The sequence below is a fragment of the Lolium rigidum genome, chromosome 7 (assembly GCF_022539505.1).
Source record: "Lolium rigidum isolate FL_2022 chromosome 7, APGP_CSIRO_Lrig_0.1, whole genome shotgun sequence".
NCBI lineage: Eukaryota > Viridiplantae > Streptophyta > Magnoliopsida > Poales > Poaceae > Lolium > Lolium rigidum.
The window spans coordinates 96,523,530-96,544,763 of record NC_061514.1 but is presented as its reverse complement, the minus strand read 5'-3'; the positions used below and the strand labels follow the sequence as shown (position 1 = coordinate 96,544,763).

The window sequence follows — 21,234 nt, the reverse complement described above, 5'->3', positions numbered from 1 at the left end:
GATTTAGGACCGTGCGGGTCTTTCACAACAAGCAAGGACCAAAGATGAGGATGTTAGAGAAAAAAAAAAAAAAGAGGCAACACTTTGGGTAACCCTGGGTGCGAAGAAGTTGAGTGAAATTTTGCCTGGAGAGAATCCAGCGTGGTTGTAACTTATCAAGCTTCTCCTTAATTAATCAAGTGGGACTAACTTTTTTGCATCCGTTTCAAAGAAAAAAATAGCAGATTCCTTGTTTTTTTTTTTTTTGAGGGGAAAGCCATACGGCGCATTTTATTTAGAAGCCAACATAGTTACATCATCCAGTACAAAAGGAATAATAAAACTAGGTGGAGCATCATCCCAACTTACTACAGAATTTGATTCAAAAGAAAATTTTACCGTGCACGGGACATCCCGTGCACATGGTTGCCGTCCGATATGCTTTGTTTCTTGCTTTGAGATCTGAGCTACAAATAACATCAAGCTTCGTTATGTTTCCTTGTTTCTCCTACCTACACAGAAATGTCATTTTACCGTGCACGGGACATCCCGTGCACATGGTTGCCGTCCGATATGCTTTGTTTCTTGCTTTGAGATCTGAGCTACAAATAACATCAAGCTTCGTTATGTTTCAAATATCTGAAACTTAATGATTCTCGACAAAACCTAATGCTTTCGTGCTTGGGACGTCCCGTGCACAGGACAATCGCCGTGTTCATGTGTAACAATTGTGTGTCGTGTATGACCTCAGGTGATCATCCGAGCACTCACATGATCCTCTTGCGGTTGTTGTATGTGTACGACCTAGCAAACCAGAGGTAGAGCACGAGCTCTGCGGCGCTGATGCCGGCGAGCAGCCAGTAGAAGTAGTCAAGGTGAGCACGGTTGAGGTTGTCCGCGAACCAGCTGTCGCCGCCGCCGCTGCTGGTGACACGGTCGATGAAGGAGATGAGGGCGCTGCTGATGAACCCGCCGATGCCGGTGACGCTCAGGTACAACGCCAGCCCCAGGCTGCGCAGCTCACTGGGCATCTGGTCGTAGAAGAACTCCTGCATGCCGACCATGGCGAACACGTCTGCCACCCCTATCATCCCGTACTGCGGCACTAGCCACACCCAGCTCATCGGCACAGTGGCATCCGGGTCGTCCACCAGGCCGTGCTCGCGTGCCGTCTCTAGCCGCCGGGCCTCCACCAGCGCGGCGGTCAACACCGTGGCCAAGGAGACGGCCATGCCGGTCCCCACGCGCTGCAGAAGTGTCAGCCCCGAAGGGTTGCCTGTCGCGCACCGCAGCGCGGGCACCAGCAAGCGATCGTAGATGGGCACAAACAATAGGATGCTCGCTGGCCCGAGCGTCTGCAGGGCCGCCGGCGGCAGCTCTATGCCGCCGAAGATGCGCCGGTCCAGGGTGCGGCCCTGCTTGTTGAAGAGCGTCATGACCTGAGCGTACACCACACCGTAAGCTAGGCACGCCGCCCAGATCGGCACCAGCCGCAGGACGCCACGCGCCTCCTCTGACTTGGCCACAGCATCCTCGTCCTCTTCGCCATGCCGGTGGTGTCTCTTCGCAAAGTTCGAGGTCCTGAGAAGCGCGGCGAGGCTGCGCGCCAGGCGCACGAATGGGCTCTCGGCTCCGGGGTTGGGCGCGTACAGACGGTAGGTGGGAGTGCCGACGAGGAAGACGGCGAAGGAGCAGAGCATGATGGCGCAGAGCATGCCGAAGCCGAACCCCCAGCCGACGTTCTCCTGGACGTAGCTGACAACGGCCACGGCCACGGCGACGCCGACAGCCATCGAGAAGAACCACCAGTTGAAGAGGGAGCTGCGGGACGCACGCTCCTTGGGGTGGTCAGGGTCGAACTGGTCGGCGGCGAAGGCAAGGCCGCAAGGCTTGTCTGCGCCCTGCGCGATGGCGACGAGGTACAGCGAGGCATAGAAGAAGGCCACCTGCACCGACGAAGGGCCGAGAGAGGAATCGATGTCGCCGATGGGCGACTGGTATTGTACCGAGAGCGTGGCCGCTAGAGTGATCATACCGTACCCCTGCATGGACAATTGCAAACTCGTCAGTCTTTTCAGAACATTACAGTAAATCTACAAAAGTTAAAGTTGTAACAGGCATGGATCAATACAAAAATTATGAGCGAGAATACTAATTTTTATCAAAAATTTGGCTCTGTTTGGTAAAACAAAACCGATTAAGTCTGAAAATCTATTAAAAAAATCAAAAAGTGTCTGAAATCTGACGTTTAAGTGGTGAGATAATGTTGGTTTTTTTAGGAACGACGAAATGCCCTCAGAAGTTTCAGCTCCCGCTGGTGCCCTTCCGCCCTAGAACTTGCTGGGTTTTCGTTGAAATCCGGTCAACTTCGGTCGCGATGGCCCAAATTTCTCCCAAATTCGCATCAATTCACACCCTAGAGCTCGTCCGCGTAGGCCCTGGTCGCACTCGCTCGTCTCTGTTGTGGCCTGGTTGGCGATGGTGATGGTGCAAATCTAGTCCTCACCATTGGGGCAAACTTCGTGCCTAGGGCTCCTCGGCGTCGATTCACATGGTTTGGCCGACGATGTCGCAAACCTTTCCTCCTGCTCGGCGCGGGCCTTGTTGTTGGGGAGCAAGACCATGGGTACCGACGACGAAGCAGGAGCTTTTGAAGTGGTGCAAATGGGTGGGAGGAGCGCAGAGGAGGTGCTCGGGCGTCGAGGGCCAGCACGAGGCGGTGGAGGTGGAGCATGGGCACGGCGACGGCGATCGAGACTGGGGATCAAGCCAAGACGCTTTATAGAAGATGCCGGCAAAAAGAAGAGTAAAGAGAAAAGAAGAAGAAAGAGTGATTTTTTCTCTTTGCACTTTAGCTAAAAATTATGTGGGGTTGCAATTGAGGATGCAACTAAAAAGTGCTCCAAACCGTTAGATTTATTTCATAATATGTGTTCATCATAGTTGCAACTGAGATTTGATGGTTATCGGCTTAGTCACCCCTTTTCATTAATTGTTCGCGGACCGATCCTATTTCAACTTGCACCTGCATAATTTATCTTTGAAAACGCCTGCATCACAAGTACGACTTATTTCAAGTCGGATCGGAATGGGAGTATATGCATTTACCCGATTTTCTTACGAGATCGTGTTGTAGAACGTTGGCTTGTCCTAAATTCAACCAGAACGTACGGAATGACATTTTACAAATCAAATCAAGTCACAGTGGCATTTAAAAAACCGAGATACTCCTGTACTGTTCAGTCGACGACCGGATCAGGGATCATCATTGACTATTTCTCCGAGATGGACCTGTCACTAAATAATAACCGATCGCAGACGCAGCTGAAGAGCATCTTCCATCCTACCGCGCGCGTGTTGCACGTGCACGGTGTTGACGACAGGCCGAAGCGTAGAAAACCGGGGGTAGAAAAAAACGAGCGAGACAGGCTGAGAGAGATTTACCAGGACGTAGAGCGTGCAGGCGAGGATGATGGAGCGGTAGCGGCCGAGCCAGGAGTCGGCGACGAAGGCGCCGAGCAGCGGCATGAGGCTGGCCGTCCCCGACCAGGCGTTGACGGCGGAGGCGGCCGCGGCGTTGGAGTGGCCGAGAGGGCCGGTGAGGTAGGTGATCAGGTTGGCCGAGACGCCGAAGAAGGCGAAGCTGCCGGCGATCTCCACCACTGCAGCCAGCCAGCGAGAGGACGATCGAATTAGTAACTGAGACTGGCCGAGCTAGCGATTGGGGGGGAGAGCGCAAAAAGGACGTACCGACGACGAAGAGGGCGGAGCGCCAGCCGCCGGATGCGGCGCGGCGGACGGGGCGGCCGCGGAAGTCGGAGACGCCGGCGAGCGGCGCCTGATCGTCATCCGTGTCCGCGCCAGCGAGGAAGGGGGCCTCGGCGTCCGTCATTGGCGCCATCTCGCTCTCCACCAACCTGGCTCGCTCGCTCTCGGTCGGGGAGTACTGCCGATTTCTTGACTGGTTCGCAGCCTGCCAAACGGTGGGCTAGCTAACTAGGAAATGTGGCGGCATCGGAATGATGGAGGATGGCACTCTCGCTCTATCTATCCGAGTTTCCCTCCACACGCACGCGACACTTGCGGCGCCTCGTTGCCCTCGCCTCCAATAAGATATTTTCCGTGTCTGTTCCTCTGATCTGGTCAGACGTGTCGATCCGAAGCCGGACTCGCAGCTCCGCAACTGTACGATTGACACAGACATACACCAACCAAAGGTTGATCTGGGTCAGGTTGCCGGCGGCGTTGGAGTCATCTGCAGGGAGCCGTTTGAGATGGATGAGCCAGGGGTGAAGATGAAGTCGGCCCCGCTGGCCGCGCCGAAGCGGAGCTAGAGCTATTCTTTGAGGGGCTGTTTGATTGCCTGCCAAGTTGTTTTTTCGGCTCATTTGCTTGGTCCACTCGCACTATTTTCCTGCACCACACGAGATTTAAAACAACTTAAATATTGGCGCGCTAGCTCGGTGGGAAGCGCGGAAAACGGAATAATGTTCCGCGTTAACTTCCCACTCCACTTCACTCTCATCACCGCCAAAAACCTATTTTTCATCTCCTCTGCCTGCCATGGCCGACGTTCCTCCACCCCTACCCCTATCGCGGAAGCCCCTCGATGTGTGCAATTAGTTCGCGCAGGAGCATTCGGCTGCGAACCAGATCGAAAAGCTTGGTACGGCAATCGACTTTGATTTGGCAAAAGCTCTGAGAGCTCCGTCGCCGGTCAGCTGCCGAGCACGGATGACAAGGTTGACTACAATGACGGCCTCATTAGAGACCGGGACCTCGAGTGCGGCCGCGGGGAAGACGCTGGCGTTCTTTTTTTTTTGGAAAATTCTACCGATCTATTAATAATCACCAACAACGGTAAAAAAAATATGTCCAAAAGTAATAAAAAGTACAAATAGATCATTGGACCACCTAGCGATGACTACAAAAACTAGTGCCAGCCGAAGGCGCGCCGCTGTCCTCGCCCCTCCATCACCGGAGCTAGGCAAAGCTTGTCGTATATAGTAGAGCTTGTTGTAGTAGATAGACGAGAAGTCGTCGTGCTAAGGCCCCAAAGGACCAACGCACAAGAGCAGCAACCATCGCCAATGATGACAACCGTAGATTGGAAAATACTGATCTGAAACCACACCAGCGAACATGAAAACCAACCGGATCCCAGGAGATCCGCCGGACACACGGCTCGACGTGCCCTCCGTCGGTGCTAGACGCACGAGCGGAGCGAGGGTAGGGCATTGGAAGACCTTATTCTGACTTCAGGATGTAGCCGCTGCCTCACCATTATGAAGAAGACACTCAAAACAAACTAAACGAAGAACTGAAACCTTCCCACCGGCGAGAGGCGGTCCGCCACGTCTCCAAAGCCCCAAGACCACCGGAAGCGGAGCGGACCGACAGCGTCGCGGTGAGAGGGACGAAACCCTAGATGAGTTTTAGAGTTGTCTGATATTCTTTTGTGTATCTCTCATTGCCCTCGCCTCTAATAAGATATTTTTCGAGCTTGTCCCTATGATTCGAAGCCAAACCCTCTACTATATTGACTGGGACCAAAGATGGCAATGAGTAGGGTATGGACAAGGTAGAGCAATACCATACCCATACTCGTAGAGTCAATGGGTGCAAACTTCTACCTATATCCGTACCCATGGTTTTGAAACTTTAACCATACCCGTACCCATTGGATACTCGATGGGTAGGTTAAATTATACACAAGCTACTCACAATTTTACATTTATGAATAACAATTTTTTATTAAAAATTAAATCATCTCAACTCAATAATAGATAGTTGAGTACATAACAAGTAACAAAATATAAAAATACATGTTCTCATATTATAACTCATAAGTCAACAAAAGTAGACATATCACGTAAGAAATCGACAATAAACAGGCAGGGTATGAGTATACCCACGGGAACGAAACTATACCTATACCCTACCCATAACTTGACGGGTAGAGTATAGGTATTACCCGTAGACACCGACATAAAAGTATGCTCATACCCTACCCATACGGGTACTATATCTGCGGGTAGTCGAGTAAAATTGTCATCGTTAACTAGGACATACACCAACCACAAAGGCTGATCTGGCCTCGTTGGGAGTGATCGGTCCCACGGTGTAGTGTAAACATGGTTCTCACTTCAGAGATCAATGGGCAGATCAGCCGCTGCAAATAGCCACAAGTTGGTCTCCAGTAATACAAGTTCTACCTACTAACTGCGAAGCTTCGTAACCTATCACGTTTATTATTTACCACGTGCTCTACTGTTAATTTTCTAAGTTTCTTCTCAAAAGAAAAAAAAATCGAACAGGACATCAGCTGCATCTGAACGTTGACAAGGAGTATATTATTTGTCAGTTCCTGTTCAGATTTGATCCGTGATCGCATCTGAAAATATTATGTAGTGCTTGCAAGATTAAAACTCTCCTTTGCTTACAAAATGTGTCTTTGTTAATTATTAAGTCTGAATGCACAAGTACATGTAGCAGCTTAATCACGCCCAACAAGCATACCAATAATATGGCAACAATGAGCAATTGAGCTGACAAAGACTAACAGTTAAAACATCAGAGAAGAGTTACTGCGCCTTCCTGGCTAATCTTACCATGCCTGCTTGATCTAGTACAAGCAATCGGCATGTGACATCCTCCAACTCCAGGTACAGTATATCATAACTAACCATGAGATTTTCTAGCATCAGCCACAGTTCTATGCTTTGGTTCATGCCAAAACTACACAAAGAAAGTACTACGATAACCCACTCTTGGTAAAGTAGTAGGTACTATGCTGAAAGGTGGTTCCTGATGTACCTAGCAACCCAAATCATTTTTGGGGACCAGCTAAGCTTGTAGAATGCTCTAGCAACTACAGGATTCTCACACAGATAAGCATAGTAGTGGGCGAGATGTTCCTGTTCAAACCCAGGGAGATCCTTCATGTTAGCCCAAAGGTCTTCAGGGACATCGGTATCTACCTTGCTGCACTTCTCTATAGCTTGTGTGAGCCGGTCAAGAGTACGGGTCATTGTACAAAGCATGCTTTCATCATTTTTTACCTTGGCCTTCTTTGGCGGCGGTGGTAAACTGCCAGAGGAATCACCATTCCCTTCATCCGAGTCAGTAAAAGACATTGTGGCCTCTTCAACGCATTTGGCAATAAGGTCATTCTCTCCATCCATGTTTTCCTTTTCAATTAGATTCTCAGTCAAGCTTCTAACAAGACGCTTACTGCTACTCTTAGCAGGCCTGGATGAAGTCGTATCCTTGACAAAGATTGTCGCCATCTCACGATAGTGCTTAATTGGAGTGTTCAAGAAGTCAGCATCATGATGGTGGTCCTGCCAAGAATTATATAAGATATTTATATGCAACAATGTCACCAAAACAAGAAAACAACATAAGCTTTCACCTCACCACAATCTTACCTTAACGTGAGCTGTGTAATGCTCAAGATCAAGGACAATGGTGCAAGTACTCTCATCCCAAAGAGCGCCACTTACACTCTTCAGCGTGTTAACCTTTGCCCATATTTTCTTCCACTTCCTAAGATGGTTAGAAATCTGTGTGACATTCACTTGAACCCTGAAATGCTCACTCAAAGCCCGCGCACAGCATTTAAGATGAACTTGCTTGAAAACATGAGGGGGTCTAATTCCACCAGCCACTAGGTTAGCCAAGAACTGAAGCACAAAGGACGACGTGGCATTTGCCCAAACAACTACCCCACCACCATCATCGTTACCTCCCATGTTATCTGCATGCTGTTCCAAGTGCATTTCCTAACCAAATAGCAACATGATCTGGTTAGAAAACAATAATATGGTAATGAACATAATCTGCTAACAATATCATATAAACTGTGCAAACAGAAAATTAAAAATGGTAATAACAACAATTTACATACAGGCAAGAATTGTCCAGAATTGCAACATGATCTGTTCCAAGTGCATTCCCTAACCAAATAGCAACATAATCTGACACTCTTCCAATGTTTTCTTGGCAAGAATTGTCAAAATTGAGTATGTGTCCATGATCATGTGCTTGCTCTCCTTTGTAATCTACGGGAAAATGTCCGGTGGAAAAGGAAACCATGTTGAAGAGGTCATGTTCTATAAACATGTAGAAATTTCAAGTTCGAATTCAACTTCATTTGGGACGTATGCTGAATTTGTTTTTTTACATTATCTCCGACATGATTAAGAGTCTGCAATTGAAACTGCACACGAGTATAGAGCATCAACCCTGGAAACAACCTATTTTTTGGTAAGAAAATAAACTATTATAGGTGGTATGGAGTTTCCACTGCTCCTTGCTTTCCACCAGATGTTTCCCCAAGACCTACATGTCTGAGGTGCCCAACCACCTTCCCGTAGGATAAAGCGGTGGTTCATTAGTCCTTACTGTGCAAATGAACCCCATTGTGATGCAACTATGACAATATCCACTTGAGTAGTGAACGGGGAGAATGGGGTTGCATCATCCAGGATTTTGAATTGTCACTCCATTTTTTACATCAGTGGCTATAGGACGTTAATATCCCTTTCAGAACGCTAACCCTGGACAGTCAATGGCGAGGACCTCTAAGTAGATAAGTGGTGTCCCTTATGAGAGATCTAATAAACAAAAACCAAAATGCTGACTGCAGCAATCTGTATTCTATTTGTTCTGTTGTGACAGTGTGCTGCAACTCCTTGTGCATGAAAGAATTTAGCAGAAGACTTATATGCGATCTAGTCATGTCTGGCTGTGTAGCTGGAGTACCATATGGTAGAGATAAAATCAATGAGACATCTGGGAAAAATAAGATGTTATTTGAGAAAGTAGGTTCATAATAGAAGTTTAATATAGTAGCCCTGAAGCATTCAAATTTCAAACAGAAAAATCAAGACATCCAGCAGGCATTATCTTCAGAGATTTGGAGGTATGTGTTGTATGTACCATGATGAAGCAAACATGACAAAGAACTGTTCCATCAAGGGTCAAGTCTAATATTAGCAAGTTGCCAAATCGTCACCATTTCTTGGCACCATCCGTTTTCTCGTTTCTCCAAGTGATTGACTACTAAGCATAATTTAGAAACAAATTCGTGATCAGCGGTAGATCACAAGTTGGTTCAGATGCTAGTTGCAGGGCAACAAGTTTAACAAGTGGTACTAACTGTGAAGGTTCGTAACCTAGCACATTTCAATTAGCAACTACTCCATTTGTCGAATAACCTGTTAAAACTTAACCAGCTATAGCTGAAAATATACAACTAAAATCAATTCTTATTCGAGAATGCCGTTATCATTGTTTACCTTGGCCTTCTTTGGTGATGGTACACTGCCAGTGGGATCACCAAAGTTCCCTACCTCAGTGTTAGTGAAGCATTTTGTGGCTTCTTCATTGGTTTTTTCACTCTCAGTCACATCTGTAGCAAGAGGGTCACTCCTTCCATTGGTTTTTCCATTTTCAGTTTCATCCTCAGTTTCATCTGTAGCAAGAGAGTCACTCTCTCCATTGCTTTTTCCATTTTCAGATTCATTCTCAGTCACATCTGTAGCAATAGGTTCACTGGTTCCCCTAGCATATACACCTGAAGTACCACTGCCACAAATTGTGGCCATCTCATGATAGTGTTCAATTGGAATGTTCAAGAAGTCGGCATCACTAAGGTGGTCCTGCCAAGTAATATAATACAAGAAATATGAGGCAAAATCGATAAAATAGATACAACAATGCCACCACCAAGTGAAGAAAGCATATGGTGCAATCTTACCTTAATGTAACCCGTGTAATGCTCCTGATCAAGCACAATGGTGCATGTATGCTCATCCCAAATAGCACCGCTTAAGCTCTTCAGTTTGTTAATCCTCCCCCATTTCTTTTTCCACTTTCTAATGTGGTTAGAAACTTGAATGGCAGTTAAATTTATTCTGAAAAACTCATTCAAAGCCTTGGCACAACTTATATGATGAACTTCCTTGAAACCCTTGGTGGTTCTCGTGCCACCAGCCACTAGGTTAGCCATGAACTTAAGCACAAAGGATGACATGGCACTTGTCCAAACAGCTTGCTTGCCGCTACTGTTTCTATCAGACATGTTAGCCACATGTTGTGCTAAGTCCATCCCCTACCATAATAACAACAGATCTAGTTAATAAAGCAAGAAATTCGTTCACAAAACTATTTTACCATGTAAGTCAAAATATCAGCAAAGTTAAAATGTAACAGTAGCATGAAAATGATAGTTAAATGATACATCATGTCTAGTAAAATACCGTGACAACATTATAGTACGATTTTACAGCATTACACAAAGGTATTATAAATTAATGGCCATAGTGGTTCTCAAAGTCTTTCCATATTTTACTCACCCTCTTTGCGACCTATGGGGGGTCCAACTACTCTCCAATAGAAAAATAAGTACTCTCCAGTGCAATGAAACTGTTGAACCCTTGAGGCAGAACCCAGTGTTAAACAGTCCAGTTTGATGCAGATCATCACAAGAAATAACAATATTTCCATCCTAGAACTAATACCATATAGTATTTGGCTGCCATGCCTTGAGGTATGAATCCCATCTTGAGTTGCTTGCAGTGTTTGTTGCAGTGTGCACTGAAATGATGGCCTGTTTATGTCGTTCCCTAGCACAGCAAGCCCCCCTTTTCCCTCAAACATGCGTCAAAACATGTCTGTATTCGAAGAGAACATCAAAATGACGCAAAAGCTAAACAATAGCCAACGCGGTGCTGACCAACTGGCTCACCAACCCTATTGCAGCTGGTGCGGGCAAACTTATTCTGAAAGTTGAGTCTAACTGTTTTACAAAACACAGCAATTTGCTCCTCAACACATACATGTATAGTATGACAGGGCACTGACCCTTCATGAACACTTGAAACCACTGGAAGAAATGATCCGTCGTAAGCCATAGCATTTTCCAACAAGTTACAGCATTCATTTACATCTTATCATTTACACAGTGAATTTTGTTTTTGTCCATTTCCTGAACTGGATCATATGCAAGTATGTAACAGCATCTGTACCCTTTGGTAGTCTAGACTAGGAAAACAAGGCCACTACACCACACAAGCACCCACGAACGCAGCCACCCTAGTAATCGGCATCCTTCTCGTTATAAGCTTCCTCTTATATCCATCTATAGTCTGTGTATGACAAATGCACGACAAAAGCCGAGAAGTGCAATACAGCAAGGATTTGAAATTTCAAGCTACACAACGTGCAAGTTTCCGTAGATTAGACCAAGCCGGAATTGTTTATATAAGGCTGTCATGCAGAAATTTATAAATAAGAGCAGCAATTTCTAAATCATGCAGCAAAACCAACTGCAAGTCACTGAAAATTGGAACTTAGGAGTAGCACTATCTAAAATTATGCAGAGAATTCAGCAAACCATGACTAGGATTGTGCAAGCGTCAGGAAGGTTACAGAAAAAAAAATTAACCGAACTTCTTGCAGCAACATGTCTAAACCTCCAGGCATTAAGATGTACCGACGCACAGCAGCATTTGGGAGTAAAGGCAAATGTATGGAGGGGAAACCCTAAGGCTACGAGAAATATATTGAGTAAATATCGATTGCCTCTGTAAATATGCATGTAAGCGCCCATATCTACTACTAACAATTACCACACGCCCAATCACAAAATCGATCAAATGAGCTACAATCGTACCTTCGGTAGAGCAAATGCCTACACCCAAGGCGATTGAGGGAGAGGACGAAGACGGGGCGTCCGGTAAGGGGAAAAATAACTTGCTGGACACCAGCGCACCGCTCGCCGCCGGGCTCCTTCGCTGCACGGGTACGGGGAGGTGGGAATCGCCTGCCGGCCGGCCGGCGAACAGCGGCCGGCGGACTCCGCTCGCCGGCTGGGTAGGGTAGGAGTGGGTGGGGGATCCGATCCCGGATGGCGTGGTACGTTTTTTCCGGTATCGCTTGGTCCAGCATCACCATATCCTCCGATGGAACCGTCCAAGCCTCCAAACTCGATCGGACCGTGGGCCGTTGGTTTCGTTTGGGCCGAGGCCCAGACCCAGGCCCGACACAAGTGACACTCGGCGATTTCCGCTTGCTTCCATCCCCTACCTCCAGTCTCCGGCCGGCCCTGTCCATGCGAGGACGGCAATGGCGCCCGCCTCCGTCGCCGTCTCCCTCTCCTTCCGCCTAGTCCCGCCCCGTCCCTCCCTCGTCAGGACGAGCTGGTCCCGGCCAGTCAGGGCTTCGAGCGACACGACTGGCGCTCCGGACGGGGACCGGAGGGTCGCGGCTCTGGAGAGGAGGGTGGGGGATTTGAGGGCGCTCGTCGCTTCAGTGCCTCCCGCTGTTGTTTCGGTAACGCCGCATTTCCTTTGCTTGTTATTGCAGCACATTTCGGCTGTAGGGGTTGGCTCATGTGAGGTCTGAGCTGTGGCTGGTGTTAGGTTATAGTGGTCGTTGTGCAGGAATTGCCACGCTTGAGTGAGCAATATAAACTTTATAGAACTCTCTTTCCTGAAATTATGTTAGCCTAGTATAGAAGAAGTTAACTTTGCTTAGATGTGTAGCATATATTCTTAGTTTCTTTGCTTGTGATTATGTATGAAAATGCTCAAGTTGTAGACTGGAATTAGCCTGGATCGATGCCCAATACAAACTGGTCTAATTGACGGTTTGTTGAAATGCAAAGAAGTAATGGGAAAGGCGGCATGCTAAGCTGTGGCATGGCTTTTGCGGTTTTAGGCATTCTGGGTAGCTTGAGGTATTCTGCATGGCCTTTCTTTCTTTACAGCATAAGGCCTGCAAGGTATCACTTCGCTGGTACCCAGTATTTTACCATCTCATTGTCATATCGTGACATCGTGTGTAGTTCCATCTTTGCGTAACAAGCACTCTCTTATTTTATCTCTTCATGCAGATCAGGAAAAACATTGGACTAAATTCTGTTGCCGGTTTCTGTTTGGGCGTTGCATTTTTGGCTGCTGTTGGAAGACAGATCATTATAAGAACTCGGCAGCAGGATAACAGTGGTTCTGTTTCTGAGCTAGTAAGGCGCGGGCATCTAAAATCAGGGCCACGTGGGATGAGGTCTTTCCATCTTGTGTAACTTCAGTTTTGATTATCTTCTGCAGTATCCACAATAGTTTTCCATATGTTACTAGGGACTTATTTCTGACAACAGCATACAAACCTTCTTATATTCGAATATGTGATTCAACTGCATTTTACTTTGTCTAAATTAAAATGAATTTGTAGTCGATGCACTTTGGACGTTATACTTTGGAATTGGTTGTTTTTCTGAGAATTTTATTTGTGTTCTGAACCATGTTTACACAACATTGTTAAATGATATAACTTGTTCATGTGAACCACCACCATTCGACCATTGATGGATTGATATCACCATATGATTTGGTTGCCCTTCTAATGGTCTTAATATAGGGGGTGCACAATTTCCATGTGTTTTGTGTGTCTAGTAACTTGCTTCATGCCATTCTAAATCCACACCTCAAACTTGTTGAGTGCTACGACAATTGAAATATTACTCCAAGCCACTAATGATAGTGTTCATGTTCCATAAAACCTTAGTGATAACGAAAACCGTATGCCCTTTTATTGCAATGGTCTAAGATTCTCCTTTTAAATCGTGCAATAATTTTGACCAAGGTAACTCCTGCAGTGCAAAACCACGAGTATACAATGATCCTTTCAATAATCCGTTAGTCAAGATCGATGAAGGTACTTCTACTGCTGAAGTGTTTGGCAAGGAGTACCGCCTGGCTCCTGTTCGTCTTACAAATGAACAACAGGCAATGCATCAGAAAAGGAGATCACATGCATATCAGTGGAAAAGGCCCACTGTGTATCTTAAAGAAGGGGATCCCTTACCACCAGATGTCGATCCAGAAACAGTCAGATGGATTCCAGGAAACCACCCATTTGCGGCTGGCTCAGTTGAAGTAGATGAGGAGACTGCCAAAAAGAATGTTTATCAAAAGGATGGCGTTCCATCCCGTGTTAAAGCCGAACATGAAGCTTTGCGGTTAAGGCTGGAGGCTTCAAATGATGTGAGTATTTGCTAACCAATAAGAATGATATTCTTAATTTGCCTAATGTCACAATCAAGAACGAACAGAGAAAAAACTACCATAGTATGTTCAAATGTAGGCGTATGTTATGTTTTTTGCGGATCTCCACGGTCAGGATAATGGCTTGTTTTTAGAAGTTTGAAGCTCAGTCTTATAATTGAATCGATGTCAGTCTAGTTTTGTTTTACCACCAGTCTTCCAGACTAACCCTCCATGATCTCAACCATGTTTTGCAGGTAATACCATTCTCTTCTGGTCCAAGGAATGTGCAACGTAATGAGAGATCATTAAGGTTATCAGACCAGCCGTCTAGGGATCTGCAGCACTATGAATCTGACATGGTGGATAACCAACACGGCCAATCAATCTTAGAGCCTGAGAAGCAAACCTCTGACAACAATTCAGAATCAAAAAGTTTGGAGGAACAATAAATTTGTGAATTGTGTAAACCCTCATGCATTTCATTTCTCAGGCTTTAGCTGTAGATAGACGAATTTTGGAACAGTAGGCTTACCTAGTGACTAGCAATGTGTTGTTGTAAATATTCCCTCCGTCCCAAATTAATTGACTATGGAGGGAGTAGATGTTTTCTTGGTGAGAATATCTCCATGTGCACGTTAATGTTTTCTTTGTGAACAGATCTCCAGATGAACATTATTTTTTGCGCAACTCAGAAGTAAGATAATGGTTGATAAGTTACACATACATTTGCCAGTTGATTCAAGAGAAATTAGAATCATAATGATCCAGAACATATCCTATAACAAAATATGTTCTATATAGAACATATTCTATATAGAAAAAAGAGGTACAAAATTTCCCGGGTGGGAAATGGCATCATGATTCAAAAAATGCCCTGTGTTGCATGATGCTAATCTCGCTTTACAAACAATATTGTCATAGGCTGCAATTCCATGAAGATAAGAAGTTGACTTAGGTAGCATGAAAGCCCTCGTCATCACTATCACCGAACATGGTTGCCATTTTCATGGCTAGTTTGGCAGCCATCTCTCTCCTTTGGAAATCAGGAACGAGCCTTAGGTTGGAGCGCATGTTGCCAATCTCTGACATTAGTCGCTCCAGATCATCTAGGCCATAATGATCGTCCTCAAGTAGCTTGTTAACCTCAAGGGTGGCAGTTTGCTGGTCCTTGGAAGAACCATCCACATGATTACTATCCTCGGTTGTGTGGACCTTAGCTACAGGATTTTCTTCAGCAGATTCTGTAGATCTGTCATTTGGAAGAGGGTTGGACGACGAAGAATCAGCACTGCCATTCACATCTTGATGTGTGCTTTCCTGCATAGCTTTAGCTTCATTTAATCCTTCCAAGCTTCTTGATGTACTGGATTCACCAACAAATTCCCATTGCTCATCAGATGCATGGGATAGGACCTCGTAATCAAACTCATAATTCAGTTCGTCATCTGTAGATTCTGTGCAAAGAAAACTGAATAATTAAGGGCAAATACAGGGTTCTACATACTATAATGCAAAGTACCACACTTTGTGAATATTCGAGAGCACATGTTCCGTAGAGGGCAATATATCCTAATAACCTAAATTACTCTGGCTTTTAATGCCATCATATGGTTGTTTGTTAGAGCAAGAATGGCGCATTAGAGCATCACAAAATCGTGATGCTGATTTTGGTATATGGTACAAACTGCAAGTACATTATTTTCCTGATTTAACTCACCTTCTTTTTCGATCAAGGATGGAGTAGTTATTTTATTTCCAGATTTCAGAATCATTCCAGGCCACATGTGTGCAGAAAGGGCTCCAAAGAGTCGCTCTACGCCTTGGCTATCACCATCCACTGATAGGCCTGTTGGTAATTATGAACAGATGTCACTTAAGAATCCAAGATCTAGTTAAATGAACCCAATATTCAACTTTGGATAGAATATAGGCCCCCTTCATCAGACTCCATCAAACAATTAGAATAAGAACCCATAAAACACACATAATAGAAACAACCATGGATGCCACACATGTGAATCAGCCACTCAACGGTAATAGAGTATAAAACAATATGCACCTGAATTGCATTCTCAAATTTGCAGGTTCCCACATAAAATAAAATAAAAATGCAATTTAACCAAGTGGCCAATACCAACATATTCATTTCCAAAAATAAGACCAATACCAACATACAGAATAAATAAATTGACTGTTAGTTAATTGGGTACTACGTCAACCTCCAGAATACTGCTTAGCGCTTACTCAAGAAAGCACCTTAAAATGTTCAATAATAAATAGAAGTCTACAAAGGCCCAATCTGGTCAGGCTTAATCTTAGGCTTACAAAAGGCTTAAATCTTTTCAAAAATGATTCAGATAGATGCATTTTCCCAGAGGAGTTTATCTTAGATGTCCTTTTGTATTAAGAAGCTCATGACCACAGCTTTACTAAGAAGCACAGCTAATAATGCCACTAACAGAAGTTAGGCCCTCCGCGAAGGATTGGAATCGCCACAGAAAATTGTCAAAAGATAAAGTATACTCCCTCCGATCCATAATAAACCACGACGCTTACTATGGATCGGAGGGAGTATAATGAAAAGCAGGTGGATGGCATCCTAAAATGTAATCCAAAACAATATGCAAAAGTAAGTATAACAAAAAGCACACTCAAGTTGTCATAAGAAGAACTAATTGGCATGAGGATGAGCTTTATTATTATCGACTAAGTACACAAGTAATTAACTGGTCCTCAATTAATAACTCACGGTAGTATACTGATATCTGGGGGAAAGAGAAGCCGGTGACGGTCACATTGATGTGAACGAGATGATTGTAAAAAGTAATGGGGTTATGCTGGAAAATTGCAGCCCACTTACATTTGTCAAAGTCAGCATTGGAAGCACAAGCTTCGATATACTCAATATTCTGGTCAATGCACCATTGCGAAGTGGAGTCTCTGATCTCTATGCGCGGTTCTTCCTCTGATAACAATCCACAACCTTCATTTTCATTTATCCCAAAATCAAAATATTCAGGATGGGGATCAGCACTCGATTCGCCAATCCTTTGCATACGCCTTCTATATTCTACATGCGCAGCATGTCCAGGTACAAGATCTGCTTTGTTTCCTACGCACAGGAGAACTTCAAACCTCTGAATATCAATATTCTCAACCCAGTTTCGGAGGGCAAGGAACGAGGATTCCTGCATAATTGCTAAGATGATTAGCGGTACTTTGGGATCAAATAATTGAACACTGTAAATTACAAGGTTTAAAAGAGTTAATAAATGAGAAATTGAAAATAGAACTAAAAATGGCAGTAAGAATCAAAGAAAGTGTGATGGGATCACTGTTCTTACATCATTCATATCAAAGACCATGATAAGAGCAGCCAATTGGTCTAGATGAGGGAGCGAGCTAACAGAAAACCCTTCCTCGAGATGCGCCGTCCAAATGGAAAGATCAGCAGAGTAATACTTGGTGTCAATTTTCCACCTGGAATCCAATCAACAGCAAACAAGATTCTGTCAGGTATCATCTTAACTGGCAACTAGGTTCTATACTGACACTGCATCACTCTTACACAACAAGTTAATTTGCCATCCAGGAGTTCAGTCACATACCCCTGGCACAGCACTCCTGATGACAAGTCATGTGTGTCTGGTACCTCAGCCGCAAGCAACCCTGCGGTCCATGACGATATGGAAATTATCAGAATATACAAGAGGTGCCCAACCGATCACAGAATAGTAGAACATACACGATGTGTCGAGGCATATAAACCTAAATCTCCACAGGACAAGGAAATTGTCGAGCCATTGATGAAACTGGAAATGGTTGTACTAATTTATCAGCTACAGCACCATATTCCCTCCTTCCCCATCAACTCCAAATTAACTCCTCCCTTTGAAATCCATAATCAGTTAATCACCAGCGGATCACGGAATCTCTCCTCTTTAACAGCACGATACAAAAGGGAAACGGCGGATTTGAGCCCTAAACAACGGATGCTGCTATACAGGCTCGATATCTCATATCCTAATCAAGAGCAAGACACAGAACCGCGAGAGGGAGAGAGATCTCACGGGAGAGGATAGTCCGCTTGCCCACGCCGGGGGCGCCGACGAGGAGGATGCCGGGCCGCGCCTCCAGGGATCCGTCTCCGCTCTCCTCCATGCCCCTACCTAGCACCGAACCCTGTACCCTAACGCTGCTCTTCCTCGCTGGGCGACCAGGAAGCAAGGAGAGAATCAGAGCGGAGGAAGACGGAGCAGGAGGCCGTAAGCAGCAACGAAACGAATACTTTACGCTTTCCCGTCTAGGACACACATTGCAAGTTGAAACCTTTTGGCCAGGCTTGCTCAGCTTCGGTCCCACCTGTCATCGTCCGCTCCGCGTCTTCCTCACACTTCCACTGCGGCCCGCCTGCGTTTGAATGGTGGCGCCCCCATGGCCGCCACCGCCGTCTCCCGCCGCCGCCTCCCACATGGCCATCACGCAGGCGCTCGCGGACGCGCTGCGCTCGTGCGGCGGCCGCGGCGGGCTGGCCGGCGCGCGCGCGCTGCACGGCCGCCTCGTCAGCGTCGGCCTCGCGTCCGCGCTCTTCCTCCAGAACACGCTCCTCCACGCCTACCTCTCCTGCGGGTCCCTCGCCGACGCCCGACGCCTCCTGCGCGACGAGATCGCGCAGCCCAACGTCATCACCCACAACATCATGATGAACGGGTACGCGAAGCTGGGCAACCTTACCGACGCGGCGGAGCTGTTCGGTAGAATGCCTATGAGGGATGTCGCCTCCTGGAACACCCTCATGTCCGGCTACTTCCAGAGCGGCCAGTTCTCGAACGCTCTGGATACATTCCTGTCCATGCGCCAATGCGGGGACTCCTTGCCGAACGCGTTCACTTTCGGCTGCGTCATGAAGTCCTGCGGCGCTCTCGGGTGCCATGGAGTGGCACGGCAGCTGCTTGGGCTGTTTACCCAGTTTGATTTCCAGGATGACCCTGAGGTTGCGACTGCCCTCGTTGACATGTTTGTGAGGTGTGGGGATGTGGATTTCGCTTCGAAGCTGTTCAGTCGGATCAAAAACCCTACTATTTTCTGCCGGAACAGTATGCTGGCAGGGTATGCCAAGTCGTACGGTGTTGATCATGCTCTTGAGCTTTTCGACAGCATGCCTGAACGGGATGTGGTTTCGTGGAACATGATGGTGTCCGCATTGTCTCAAAGTGGGCGAGCCAGAGAAGCGCTCCGCATGGCTGTGGAGATGCACAGTAAAGGTGTGCGTCTTGATTCGACAACGTACACTAGTTCTCTGACTGCATGTGCGAAATTGTCTTCACTCGGATGGGGTAAGCAGCTCCATGCTCAGGTGATTCGCAGCCTGCCACGCATTGACCCATATGTCGCCAGTGCTATGGTTGAACTGTATGCAAAATGTGGCTGTTTTAACGAAGCAAAGAGGGCGTTCAGTTCGTTACGTGACCGGAACAATGTGGCGTGGACAGTTCTTATTGGTGGATTCTTGCAGTATGGTCGTTTCAGTGAATCTGTGGAGTTGTTCAATCAGATGAGAGCTGAGCTGATGAAAGTTGATCAGTTTGCACTGGCAACTATAATAAGTGGCTGCTCTAACAGGATGGATATGTGCCTTGGGAGGCAGCTGCATGCTCTTTGCCTGAAAACTGCGCACACTCGAGCCGTTGTAATCTCCAATTCCCTTATCTCCATGTATGCAAAGTGTGGCAATCTCCAGAATGCTGAATCTGTATTCACTTTGATGGCTGAAAGGGACATTGTATCATGGACTGGCATGCTTACTGCGTATTCTCAAGCGGGGAATATAGAGAAGGCTCGCCAGTTCTTTGATGGCATGTCCACAAGGAATGTCATTACATGGAATGCAATGTTGGGGGCATATATTCAACATGGAGCTGAGGAAGATGGCCTCAAGATGTATAGTGCTATGCTAACCGAGAAGGATGTGAAACCTGACTGGGTTACTTATGTTACATTGTTCAGAGGGTGTGCAGATATAGGTGCAAATAAACTTGGAGATCAGATTGTTGGCCATACTGTAAAGGTTGGACTCATCTTAGACACCTCGGTCGTGAATGCGGTTATCACAATGTACTCCAAATGCGGAAGGATATCAGATGCTCGAAAAATATTTGAGTTCCTAACTAGGAAGGATTTGGTTTCTTGGAATGCTATGATCACCGGTTATTCACAGCATGGCATGGGGAAGCAAGCTATAGAGATCTTTGATGATATGCTGAAGAAAGGGGCAAAACCTGACTACATAAGCTACGTTGCAGTTCTGTCAAGCTGTAGTCACTCTGGACTCGTGCCGGAGGGGAAATTTTATTTCGATATGCTAAAGAGAGACCAGAACGTATCTCCAGGGTTGGAGCATTTCTCGTGCATGGTGGACCTTCTTGCCCGCGCAGGGCTTTTGGTCGAAGCCAAGAATCTCATCGACGAGATGCCCATGAAACCAACCGCTGAAGTGTGGGGGGCTCTTCTTAGTGCCTGCAAGACGCATGGCAACAACGACCTCGCAGAATTGGCAGCTAAGAACTTGTTCGACCTGAACTCGCCTGATTCTGGAGGCTACATGCTTCTGGCGAAGATCTATGCTGACGCTGGGAAATCAGATGATTCCGCACAAGTCAGGAAACTAATGCGGGATAAAGGGATAAAGAAAAATCCCGGCTATAGCTGGATGGAAGTTAATAACAAAGTTCACGTCTTCAAAGCAGAAGATGTGAGCCACCCTCAAGTGATCGTGATTCGGGAGAAGCTGGAAGAGCTGATGGAGAAGATCGCACGCCTTGGATATGTGAGGACCGAGTCCCTGCGGTCTGAGATTCATCACAGCGAGAAGCTGGCTGTGGCTTTTGGGATCATGAACTTGCCTGCTTGGATGCCTATCCACATCATGAAGAACCTGCGCATTTGCAGTGACTGCCACACGGTGATCAAGTTGATATCAACGGTGACTGGTCGGGAGTTTGTGATTCGAGATGCTGTTCGATTTCACCACTTCAAAGGTGGTTCCTGCTCTTGTGGGGACTACTGGTGAGACGGCAGGAATCCCCTGTAATTCTTTTTCTCTGCCCATCAGATTCATTCAGACCGAAGAGGAATAAAAATGTCTACTAATTTGCTTGGTCTGCATTTTTCTCTCTCTGCTATCTCCCATTCTCCCTGACCC

General features: G+C 46.3%; 5 protein-coding genes across 5 annotated transcripts; 2 read left to right on the top strand and 3 right to left on the bottom strand.

The window, feature by feature from the left end:
* Positions 1-442: 442 nt before the first annotated feature.
* Positions 443-3,947, bottom strand: LOC124676865 (protein NRT1/ PTR FAMILY 5.10-like). The gene is made up of 3 exons (XM_047212887.1): positions 3,730-3,947; positions 3,424-3,641; positions 443-2,021 (listed from the first exon to the last, which is right to left on the bottom strand). The coding sequence occupies exons 1-3, from the start codon at positions 3,878-3,880 to the stop codon at positions 747-749; spliced, it is 1,644 nt and encodes a 547-aa protein (XP_047068843.1). The 5' UTR covers positions 3,881-3,947; the 3' UTR covers positions 443-746.
* Positions 3,948-6,538: 2,591 nt separating this feature from the next.
* On the bottom strand, positions 6,539-10,237 carry LOC124676200. Its single transcript, XM_047212270.1, has 4 exons — positions 9,743-10,237; positions 9,282-9,644; positions 7,410-7,763; positions 6,539-7,322 (listed from the first exon to the last, which is right to left on the bottom strand). The coding sequence occupies exons 1-4, from the start codon at positions 10,091-10,093 to the stop codon at positions 6,768-6,770; spliced, it is 1,623 nt and encodes a 540-aa protein (XP_047068226.1). The 5' UTR covers positions 10,094-10,237; the 3' UTR covers positions 6,539-6,767.
* Positions 10,238-12,111: 1,874 nt separating this feature from the next.
* LOC124676110 (protein MULTIPLE CHLOROPLAST DIVISION SITE 1-like) lies at positions 12,112-14,703 on the top strand. The gene is made up of 4 exons (XM_047212191.1): positions 12,112-12,318; positions 12,881-13,047; positions 13,643-14,030; positions 14,288-14,703. The coding sequence occupies exons 1-4, from the start codon at positions 12,112-12,114 to the stop codon at positions 14,480-14,482; spliced, it is 957 nt and encodes a 318-aa protein (XP_047068147.1). The 3' UTR covers positions 14,483-14,703.
* Positions 14,694-18,275, bottom strand: LOC124676109. The gene is made up of 6 exons (XM_047212190.1): positions 18,104-18,275; positions 17,642-17,702; positions 17,378-17,513; positions 16,894-17,221; positions 15,751-15,879; positions 14,694-15,487 (listed from the first exon to the last, which is right to left on the bottom strand). Exons 1-6 carry the CDS (start codon positions 18,192-18,194, stop codon positions 14,985-14,987), a joined length of 1,248 nt encoding a protein of 415 aa, XP_047068146.1. The 5' UTR covers positions 18,195-18,275; the 3' UTR covers positions 14,694-14,984.
* Positions 18,276-18,453: 178 nt separating this feature from the next.
* LOC124678722 (pentatricopeptide repeat-containing protein At3g26782, mitochondrial-like) lies at positions 18,454-21,145 on the top strand. The gene has a single exon (XM_047214585.1). The coding sequence runs from the start codon at positions 18,454-18,456 to the stop codon at positions 21,100-21,102; it is 2,649 nt and encodes an 882-aa protein (XP_047070541.1). The 3' UTR covers positions 21,103-21,145.
* The last annotated feature ends 89 nt before the right edge of the window (positions 21,146-21,234 follow it).